Here is a 10,049-nt window from a genome sequence, read left to right as displayed (position 1 = left end):
GAAGCGCTATCTCTCATCTTGTTCGAGATTACTGTTCACCGTGGCGGGAAGTTCAAACGATAACGAGAAAAATTACATGGTTCATTTTAATCCGATTCTATCGGATAAATCGTTCATCTTTATCTTTCTTTCTAAATAAACAGACATATATTTAAGTTTTACTTAAACCTAAAATAACATTGGCGCGAGTGGCCTAAAGTAAATTACAGTCTGAAATAGATCTATGTTGATATATCTCATGAGTTAATTTTAAGCAACATACTTTGTTAATAATTTTTTATTTACATGGGATCAAAATTTGGATATTTGGATTATTTACAAAATTATCTATATATGACATCTTCACTATAATTAAACAGACTGAATGATTTCGGGATCAACTTCGCTTCTGCATATTATAGAGATGCGCCTGCCTTTTGGTATGTGTCGTCCCTCGAAGTATGATTCCTCAGACTTGAGGATTTCATGATGGTATTTGTACCTCGCGACGCCACTAGAGAGACATAAGAATAATTATAAACATTCATATTATAATAAGAGGAAAAATAAATATTGGAAATAAATTGAACCTCATAATGTACAATGATCTTCTTAGCAGCAGGAAGTATCCAACGCATTCTTTTTCGTGCCCCTCCATCGTTAATTTCATCACGCTATCGCTTAGCAAACTTAATCCTGCAATGATGCCTCCACAGAACTATAAAACATTCCGAAAAAGTTGTTTGTATTTAAATATGACTTCAATCAGAATCAATTCACTTAAAACAAAATTTTTATTCTTAAACTAAGCTTCTCTTTTCCATGTTAAAAAAAAAAAAAATTAATAATTCTGTCCATGTTAATAAAACAGTACAAGCTTAATGTAGATACAAATAATATCAGATTAGTTGTAATATCTGAATAAATCTGTTATCAATTTGTTGCAGACAATTTGTTTAGGAGACAAATTAATCAAAATTAAATTAAATTAAATTAACTTTAGATTGCATCGTGGTGTTTAAAAGGTGAAAATAACGTTACCCTGACACTATCAATATGTGGTTTTATCCATCCTTCGGCGGCTAAATCCAATATATGCACGAGGGAGAGTTGTGTTACTTCTACTGGAAACGCTTCCTTACGAACTCTGTCAAGAATCTGTGTACTATCTTTGCTCCATTTCTTCCATTCAGTTTCTCTATAGCCATGTATCGCCTAGAAAAATCAAAATATTGTCAATTCGAGACAAAATAATCTACATATAGAAATATAAAAAACAAAATAAATTAATATTTTTACATTATCCCAATGCGAGTATTCATAACGTAGCCGTTTCATGTAAGGATCAACCTCTTGTACCAAGATATCCTCTTCTTTCTCGGTAATAAAATTCGGCAGAACTTTCATGGTATCGTACAGTTCCACTTTCCAATTCTCGATTGCATTTTTATTCGATTCTTTCTTGTCCGAGTTAGAATTGACGACATGCTTGGAGGCAGAGTTACAAAACGCTCTGTTTACATCGCGAAATAATGATCGCACAGTTATAGCCATTCTCTAAACTGAGATTTTTTTGACAATGATTAGAACAATCATACAAAAAATTTAAGATTATTAAACATTTATCTCGAAAGCTCTTTGGTATTTCATCCTTTGCTAATCAAAACCAATATCTAAAATTAAAATAAATACATATGCTGCTGTAAAATCAATTGTCTTTTTTTTGTAATATATATATATATATATAAACTCACCAGTAAATATACATAATTACTGACTTTTCATGCCTGTATTGTACTATCGTAAGCTCTTAAACTTCTTTGCTCCGTCGCGAGCAAAGGAAAGCTCGTCATAGATATAGGTTATCTTTAACCAGTCTATCTATATACGTGTGTATGTATATGCGAATTTATGTTAAGAATGGACAGATGAACGGGCGTCTACGCTTCTCTTATCAATTGAGAGGTCGTCCAATTTAATGCTCAAGTTGGAACCAGAACTGGATGAAAAGCGCGAAATGTGGGAAACAAAATGAAGGAAATTATCAAATGTGAATAAAGGAAGTCTTAAGAATTTGTCTTACAGACTGCAAGATATCAAAAACAAGAAATCAAGTGAATGATGTTTTATTAAATCAGTATTAATCTTTGCGCAGCAGTAAATATCTGTAATAATCTAAGAGAACTCAGGAACCATTCATGTGGTTCACTCAGTCTCGAAAATAGTTTCTTTTTTTTTTTTTTTGATCATATTAAGATATTTAATGCTGCGTCGTTACATGATGTACGAATATTATTTTTTCGCGGTACCCCAACACATCACTTGTATTCCTCCTGCGTGTATTGCAACGCATAATTTTTTTTTTTTATCAACAACAGCCGAAAGATATCATTTACAAGTGAAAACGCAATCAAAACGAAATACAAGAGACATTCCGCAAAATGTACAATCAATTGATACTGAACAAAGAATGAAGGACGTATAATTTATAATCAACCTTTATTTAGGAATATACTCTTTTCAAAACCAACTTCTAATCGATCTTCAATAAAAGTACGTGTATGCATATGAATATATAAGCTGTGTTATATAAAACTTCCACAATATAATTACACGATTTAATCTGCAGTGGCGCAGCTATGTAAAGATGAGGAAAGTTTCTTCCCTTTTTTTTTTGTCTTAACAGTTCAAGATACAGCCACAACTCAAAGACATAATAATTCTACCCTTTGCTGCCCGATGTTAATGTATATGCACAATCAATAAGTTAGAATCACGCGTACATCGCATGATATTTTCAATGTTTTCAAGCTAAAATCTGGTTACCGATGTTATAACAGCAAATTGAAAATCTGATAACGATATAGGACGCGCGCGCGGATAAAAATCCGACAAAACTCAACAGTAAGTCATAAAATCTTCAATCGTTCTGAGTAACTGTGTGCGAATGTCGTCACGCAGCTATCGGAGAATGTTTGTTATTTTTTTCTTTTAAGCATTTTCGCCGATAATATTATAATAATGCTAGTTTTCACTTCTATTTCTTCATCTTGTTAGGTGTGAATGATATTATGGATTATAGATTAAACTGTTGTACATTTTGGTTACAATTCAATATGCAGAAAATACAAATATAAAGTTTCTGTATAAATTCTGCAAATTAACATTCTTCTGCGTGTATTTAGGCGACTAGAATGTATGAATACGTGAAAAGTCGCTACATAAAATCGTCATACTCGTCATATACATAATCACCATATTCGCTCAGTAGGGTGTTGTCACCCTCGATTTTGAGCTTGGCCTTTCCTTTCCCCTTATTCTTTTTCGCCTTCTCGCCCTTTTCCATCTTTTGCTTTTCGATAAGTAAATTATCAACTAGAGTTTTCACTTTTTTCAAGTAATTTGATGATACTGAAACAAATAAATATTTCCAAATATAAAATTAATTTGTTAAAATGAATAGATATTATTCATTAAAATATCAATAGTTAAGAAATATACTAACAATTAAGGGCAATGGATTTTATAAGTTCTTCTGCAAACGGTGGAAACTCTGCATGTTTATTAAATTGATTAATTTTTTGCGATAGCGCTGTACCAAATCGCTCGAAATCTTCTTTCGTGTCGGGTACCATAGTATCGAGCGATTCACTTGGTGTTTCTGGTACACCTGTAATATAAAATTATCATATAACATTACATATATACACAAACACACATGGACACATACTATGGACACACATCTTTCAAATATTATATTAATTAGAATTATTTTATGATTTTAAATTACTTTAATGTGCGTTAAATTTATTAAGCATATTTTATGAAACTGTTTCATTGTAATAAATAAAAATAAAGTACATAATGAATAATAAGAAAATTCAAGAGAAATGTTTACTATTTTGTAATTGGATATTGCATTCTTGAAAGATAAAGTTAATATAATAAGTAGTTTTATATATTTAACTTACGTTGTACTTGACAGATTTTGTATATCCCAGTCTACATTACAAGTGCATCAAGAATCAATTAGGAACGGTACAGGAGACAGATAACAGATGAGAGAAAAGGTTACAAAAACTGATGTAAACACAACAGATTGCATAGAATAGCAACTTTTTATTAAAATACAACAACATCAGTAATAAATTTAAATATAGAGCTTGTAATAAGTTTGAATGATTGTATATATATTCTCTTTCTGTCTGTCTGCCCCTGTTTGTTCTTACTAAATCGATTATAAAAACAGCGTGGCTATAATACAATTATGTAAAATTATTATGCCACCATCTTAAATTAATGTTAATAAAAATATTAATAAAGACGTATGTGTTCCATGCGTATGTGTATGTATTTATATGTTGCATTTCTTGTCCCTTCTCTTTTATATAATACTGTACGTTTTAATGCACATAACAATTTCGTTGTGCGTGTCACTATCGCAATTAGAGTAGTTAGTTTAATATTAATAATTTTTTAACTGTTCAATCACATTTATATAAAAATAATAACTCATTTTCACAAAGCACAAATGCTTATATGTCATCCCATGCATATTTAGACAGAATGTAAATCTTTCAATACAACTAATATTACAATGATAATGTGTTTACAATGTATAAATAGATTTTAAAAAAAGTATGTTATTAAAAGACTTCTTTTCGTCAAATGAAACGTCTGATATTTAATAAAATAGAAAGATAGAAGAAAGATAGAAGTCTAAATGGCAGATTATAATTCTCATGTTAGAAATAAAAAGCTATCCTTTCACAATATAAAACAGTCAGATCATTCGTTAAAAAAATCATTTTTTATCTCTTTTATGTGGTTTACGATCACTAAAATCTACTAGAGTCGACAAACCGAAAGTTTCCATCGCCAGTCGTAGATCAGCCTCCTCTTGCAACCTCTGACGCCTTAACATTTCGGCTCGCCTTTCTTCAGGTGTGAGCGCCTCCTCTTTTTCTTTCGCTTTTCTCTCAGCTTCCTCCCTTGCCTTCTTCTGCAATTTAATAAATTTTACATATGCATATGAGTAAAACGATACAAAATACAAATAGTATTGCAGTTTAAGCAGTTTAAGACGAACCTCACGTTCTTCAATTCTTTCAGCTAGTGCTTTTTTAGGTTTTGGCTTTGCTTTTGGAACCTCTGCTGGTTTCTCTACATCCTTCTTTTCTTCTTCCACATCTTCCCAACTATCCTGTTAGATTATTTTAATTTATATAAATTTTATATTTATATAATTATTTAAATTAGATAAATAAAATGATTATAATTTTATTATATTTAAACAAAATATAATATTGTTACAAGATGTTATCGTATAATAAAATTTTGATATTTAACACATCTCACATAATCACAACTACAGAAAAAATTATATTAACAGTGGGATGCTTAATTTTTTTAATGCTGATAAAACTTAAAAAACAAAAGAATCAATATTATAAATAACATATTTTACTTATTCTTTTGTATACCTAATTCTAGTACAAAAAATAATATAAAGAGGTAGATATTTTATCGATTATTCAAATGAGTGAGTGTCTAGGGAACACATTTGTCAAAATTCACAACTAATTGTCCTTCAATTCTTATTCCACTGTCCTTACGTCTCATCATAAAACATATGTAAACACATTTCTTTATTCTCCCTCTTTATACGATCATGTATAATAGCAAGATATTGCAGATCATTTCCGAAAAAAGTAGGTGCAAATGAGAAATTTACGAGAAAAAGTGACAATAGCTACAACACGAGAGGACCATCGTGTGAGTAACACATGTGTTCATTATAGGTTAGGTGCGCGGATCCGCGTGTGAATCTGCGACGGATGGTCCACGCGTCGCCCGTGCACCAGGGGATCGCTTTACCTTGACCTCCTCCTCCTCGTCCTCGCCCTCCCACTTATTCGATCTCATCGCGAGGTCGAATTTCGTCTCGACGTTGTCCACATCTGCAAGAGGCGCAGCAAAAGGATGGAGGTTAAAAGTCAGTCTTCCTTCGTAAGAAATCGCCCGTTCACGGGGCGCACGGGCGGGCGATCGCGGACGCCCGCCTGTGCATTCACTACGTACCCCATTCCTCGTCCATGGCTGCCGGTGATTATTCGCCGTGTGCCGTTCCTGCGGGTAAACGAAGAGCCTGCCGCACAAACGTGGTAACAACGAGCACAACCGGAATCGAGCGGGCCATACTGCACGAAGGAAGCAGCGTGCCAGCGTGATCCGATCGCTCGCGCGTGCGGCCCGGCTGCGCATGCGCGGCGACCGATCGAGAGCGATCACGAGAACGATCTCTCCGCCCTTTTTCGAACGGTTCGCGAAAAGTGGCAATGAACGAGCGACGGCAGAAATGATCGCATGTTTTAGAACCGAGGTTAGACCCTTTAATCCTCGCATTTTTCTTTCTTCTCTTTCTCTCTTTCTTTCTCTTTTTCTCTCTTGTCGGATGCATTGATGTCGCACTGATATCGATGTATCCATAAAAAATAAGTTAAAATGAGATTAAAGTTAGTCTATAGCTTAACTTTAATTTAATTTATTTTTTTATCTTTTTTTAATTTCAGAAATTAAAAAAATGAATTAAATTGAGGTTAAAACTAACAGACATTAGGAAAAAGGAACAATTTAATTGTTTAATATTTATGAAAAATTTATATTAATAATGATGATATCGATATTCTTTTAATGATCACATGAAAGTATGTTCAAGTATGACCGATGTTCATTTCTACCAATATAAATTAACTTTAATCTTGAATTAATTTACTTTTTATAATAATAATTATTTCTACAATTATTTTTTAATATTAGCTTTATCATTATTTTTTTAAATGTTAACAAAAATGATATTTTATTTAAGGATTTTGATAAAAAAACAGTTTAAAATTAAAATTATTTAATAACATTTAATTAAATTATTTAATTACATTTCCAATTTATTGGCAACAGGTTATTAAAATAAATCTTTTAATTTATAAGCAAATTAAATTATAAGTAAAAATAAATTTTATAATATCTTATGTGTATATATTTACAATTAAAATCTGTTTGATATATATACGTAAACGTGTTTTACGAGTATGTATTATGAACACTTCATGAATATCAGCATAGACTAGAACCAAAGATCGTACGCATAAAATATTATCCATCGGAAATATATAGTCATGATTGTGTAATTCAATGTGCGTATTTTGTGCGTATTTATTAGCACACAGAGGTGCTAATGAATGGATTCCAGCTAAAATGCGGGCATGATCGCTTTCAAACTTCCTTGTAGAAAGCGTTTAAAAATCTTGCGATTAATTGAATCGAATGACGTCACGTCTCTCTCTATATCGATTACTCGGGAATCGATTCACAACGCCGAATCGAGTGTTTGTCATCACGCGCTCGCGTCTCTAACTCCGACTTTCTACGATTCACTTCATGTCAAAGTGTTGTGCTTGGTGTTGATGTTTTGACTCGGATATTTATACGTGAGTTTAATAATAATCAGAATACTCGTCCGCAGATTTGTTCGAAGATTTCAAGATCCTTCAAGAGCGATCGATTGCATATTATGTTTTGATGGTTTCTGCGTTCGCTCGGTTAAACAATGGAAATGTCAACTCCGACTGGCCTCAACCACAGTGGACTCTCTCACAGTACGGACGGGTTTCTGAATATCCCTTTAGGATCGTCTGCTCTGGATGCTCTATCGACGAAACGAAGAAGGTAGATATCACATAGTTCATTAATCTTTAAATTTGCTGTAAGTGTAATACCTTTATCGCTGTGATATCCCATGACATTTCTTTTTTCTTGAAGCTCCTCGCGCACGATAAAACGCAAGAAGTTTGACGATGAGGTCGTGGAAACGACGTTCAATCTGCAACCACCTACGACGAGCGCCAAGTCGACGTCAAAATCGCGGACGATTTCAGTAACTTCCAGTCCCATGGATGTTTTGCCCACACAAACGTTACCTACACCGATACCAATACCAACCACCTTGGCACAATCAGATAGATGCAATCGTAGACCTAGTAGGCCGAGCGGTTCGAATCCTGGGCGAAAGAACAAAAAAAGTAAAAATCATTCTCATTCTATAAATGCTACCAAAGATCTTGGAAGATGGAAACCTGCCGATGATTTGGCATTAATTACTGGAGTACAACAAACAAACGATCTAAGAATGGTATGTAATTAAGCTTTATTTTGATTTTATCTTCTTTGATAATATCAATAAGAGAGAAGATAATATATTTTTAATATTGTGATTGTTTAAGGTTCACCGAGGAACAAAATTTTCCTGTCGCTTTACACTACAGGAAATACAGCAAAGATGGTATGCATTGTTGTATGACAGTGCAGTTTCACGTGTAGCTGTACAAGCTATGCGCAATTTGCATCCCGAATTAATAGCCAGTATTCAAGCAAGAACTTTGTATAGCAAAGCAGAGGAGGATCTATTGGGCACTATTAAATCGGTGGGTGTTATTAAATTAAAATCCGTTGTACAAATTAGTTACTGATTTTTAATCTTTTTAAATGACTGCGTTATTATAAATCCATAATTTTTTATTTCATTTTGCCAGACATCTCAACCAACATTGGAAGTATTTCAAGAATTGCTTGAAGCAAATGCGCATACATTTTATCCAGCTAGAACTGCGAAAGCATTACATAGCCATTGGCAGTTGATGAAACAATATCATCTATTACCAGATCAGACTGTGCAAAGTTTACCGCGAGGTGAACACGTGTTGAGCTTTTCAGACGCTGAGGATATGATCAATGATACCGAACTGATGGAACCAAAGGATGAATTAGTAGATTCTGAACTGGCAACGGCAGACAGAAAGAATAAGAGAGAAATTAAAGTTTTGGAAAATGAGCTTGGCAGATGGCAAGTGCTTGTGGACAGCGTAACAGGCGCCAATCCCCCAGAATTTGATAATCAAACGTTAGCTATTTTACGAGGAAGGCTTGTCCGATATCTCATGAGATCTAGAGAGGTAAGAAGCAAACGTGGAATGATTACTTATTTATATATAATATAAATTATTACTTTTTGTAAGATTTCACTTCTTTCTGCATTTTTGTTCAGATAAGCGTAGGACGTTCCACAAAGGATCATACTGTCGATGTGGATCTTAGTCTGGAAGGTCCAGCATGGAAAGTTTCACGTCGACAAGGTACCATCCGTTTACGAAATAATGGAGATTTCTTTTTATCATCCGAAGGGAAACGGCCGATCTTTGTGGATAGCAGACCAATTTTGGCTGGCAATAAAATGAAATTGAATAACAATAGCGTAATCGAGGTAATTATGATAAATTGAAAAACATACAGTTAATTTATATAGTTTTTCTCAAATTGTACATTGTCTTTTTGATTATGAATTGCAATTTTTCTTTATGTTACAGATTGCGAGTCTGAGATTTACATTTTTAATAAATCAGGAACTCATTTCTGTGATACGACAAGAAGCTGTCAAATTGAATTTAAATCCTTGAGGAATATCCAAAAAGATAAGGGACAATATTAAGTGTCGTAGTTTATAATGTAACTAGTAAAATAATTTTCTTAAACATAATCTACTTTTTACATTTGAAAATAGCAAATATATACTTTGTAATGCATAGATCTTCATTTGCTGTATATGATACCTTCTAATTTACAATTAATCTGTGAAATGTGTATTTTTTTATGAGATAAATTTATATCTTTTAGAGTTTGCTAAACGAATTTGATAATATCTATTTCATGAGCCTTTTTCATAATATACCTTAAAAATATAATTTACATGTATATTCTCTCTTTGGATAGACAATAGATTCTCCTATTTTTGTTGTTACATGTGCAAATAATGTTTTTGACTTAATTTACATTTTCTCAATGGTAGTATTCCAAATTAATAACTTTGTTTAATGTTAAAAACAAACAATAATACTATGCATAGACATGTGCTGTATATAAACTTTAATATAAATTATAAATTATCACAACTATCTCTGTGTATCTCTGTAATAAAAACAATTGCGCAGATTTAGACATTTTTCCATGTTTGTATAATA

At 32.7% G+C, this 10,049-nt stretch overlaps 3 protein-coding genes and 1 long non-coding RNA gene across 4 annotated transcripts; 1 reads left to right on the top strand and 3 right to left on the bottom strand.

The window, feature by feature from the left end:
* Positions 1–261: 261 nt before the first annotated feature.
* LOC105428192 (RNA demethylase ALKBH7, mitochondrial) lies at positions 262–1,943 on the bottom strand. Its single transcript, XM_011640348.3, has 5 exons — positions 1,734–1,943; positions 1,279–1,652; positions 1,021–1,194; positions 570–697; positions 262–493 (listed from the first exon to the last, which is right to left on the bottom strand). Exons 2-5 carry the CDS (start codon positions 1,531–1,533, stop codon positions 352–354), a joined length of 699 nt encoding a protein of 232 aa, XP_011638650.2. The 5' UTR covers positions 1,534–1,652; positions 1,734–1,943; the 3' UTR covers positions 262–351.
* A 146-nt stretch (positions 1,944–2,089) lies between these two features.
* On the bottom strand, positions 2,090–6,259 carry eIF3j (eukaryotic translation initiation factor 3 subunit J). Its single transcript, XM_011640352.3, has 6 exons — positions 6,061–6,259; positions 5,857–5,939; positions 5,069–5,182; positions 4,843–4,981; positions 3,485–3,649; positions 2,090–3,390 (listed from the first exon to the last, which is right to left on the bottom strand). The coding sequence occupies exons 1-6, from the start codon at positions 6,074–6,076 to the stop codon at positions 3,197–3,199; spliced, it is 711 nt and encodes a 236-aa protein (XP_011638654.1). The 5' UTR covers positions 6,077–6,259; the 3' UTR covers positions 2,090–3,196.
* Positions 6,260–6,873: 614 nt separating this feature from the next.
* Positions 6,874–7,895, bottom strand: LOC148937404 (uncharacterized). Its single transcript, XR_016138338.1, has 2 exons — positions 7,755–7,895; positions 6,874–7,684 (listed from the first exon to the last, which is right to left on the bottom strand). It is a non-coding gene; the product is annotated as an uncharacterized LOC148937404 (long non-coding RNA).
* Positions 7,560–10,020, top strand: Rcd5 (microspherule protein Rcd5). The gene is made up of 6 exons (XM_011640353.3): positions 7,560–7,704; positions 7,798–8,167; positions 8,259–8,459; positions 8,568–8,987; positions 9,080–9,295; positions 9,399–10,020. The coding sequence occupies exons 1-6, from the start codon at positions 7,586–7,588 to the stop codon at positions 9,486–9,488; spliced, it is 1,416 nt and encodes a 471-aa protein (XP_011638655.1). The 5' UTR covers positions 7,560–7,585; the 3' UTR covers positions 9,489–10,020.
* The last annotated feature ends 29 nt before the right edge of the window (positions 10,021–10,049 follow it).

The sequence above is a fragment of the Pogonomyrmex barbatus genome, unplaced genomic scaffold, assembly GCF_055798465.1.
Source record: "Pogonomyrmex barbatus isolate J1 unplaced genomic scaffold, ASM5579846v1 scaffold14, whole genome shotgun sequence".
Lineage (NCBI taxonomy): Eukaryota > Metazoa > Arthropoda > Insecta > Hymenoptera > Formicidae > Pogonomyrmex > Pogonomyrmex barbatus.
This window is presented reverse-complemented; position numbering and strand designations above follow the sequence as displayed.

Bases quoted from the DNA above. Each gene is read 5' to 3' on its own strand.
- eIF3j (XM_011640352.3), bottom strand. The intron at 5,183-5,856 runs GTAAAGCGATCC...ATAATCTAACAG, and splicing joins ACGAGGAGGAGGAGGTCAAG to GATAGTTGGGAAGATGTGGA. The intron at 3,650-4,842 runs GTTTGTCGACTC...TTTATATTACAG, and splicing joins ACTGGCGATGGAAACTTTCG to GTGTACCAGAAACACCAAGT.
- Rcd5 (XM_011640353.3), top strand. From the start codon at position 7,586: ATGGAAATGTCAACTCCGACTGGCCTCAACCACAGTGGACTCTCTCAC. The intron at 8,168-8,258 runs GTATGTAATTAA...TGATTGTTTAAG, and splicing joins AAACAAACGATCTAAGAATG to GTTCACCGAGGAACAAAATT. The intron at 8,460-8,567 runs GTGGGTGTTATT...TCATTTTGCCAG, and splicing joins TATTGGGCACTATTAAATCG to ACATCTCAACCAACATTGGA.
- LOC105428192 (XM_011640348.3), bottom strand. From the start codon at position 1,533: ATGGCTATAACTGTGCGATCATTATTTCGCGATGTAAACAGAGCGTTT. The intron at 1,195-1,278 runs GTAAAAATATTA...TGATTTTTCTAG, and splicing joins AATACTCGCATTGGGATAAT to GCGATACATGGCTATAGAGA. The intron at 698-1,020 runs GTAACGTTATTT...AATGTTTTATAG, and splicing joins CACATATTGATAGTGTCAGG to TTCTGTGGAGGCATCATTGC.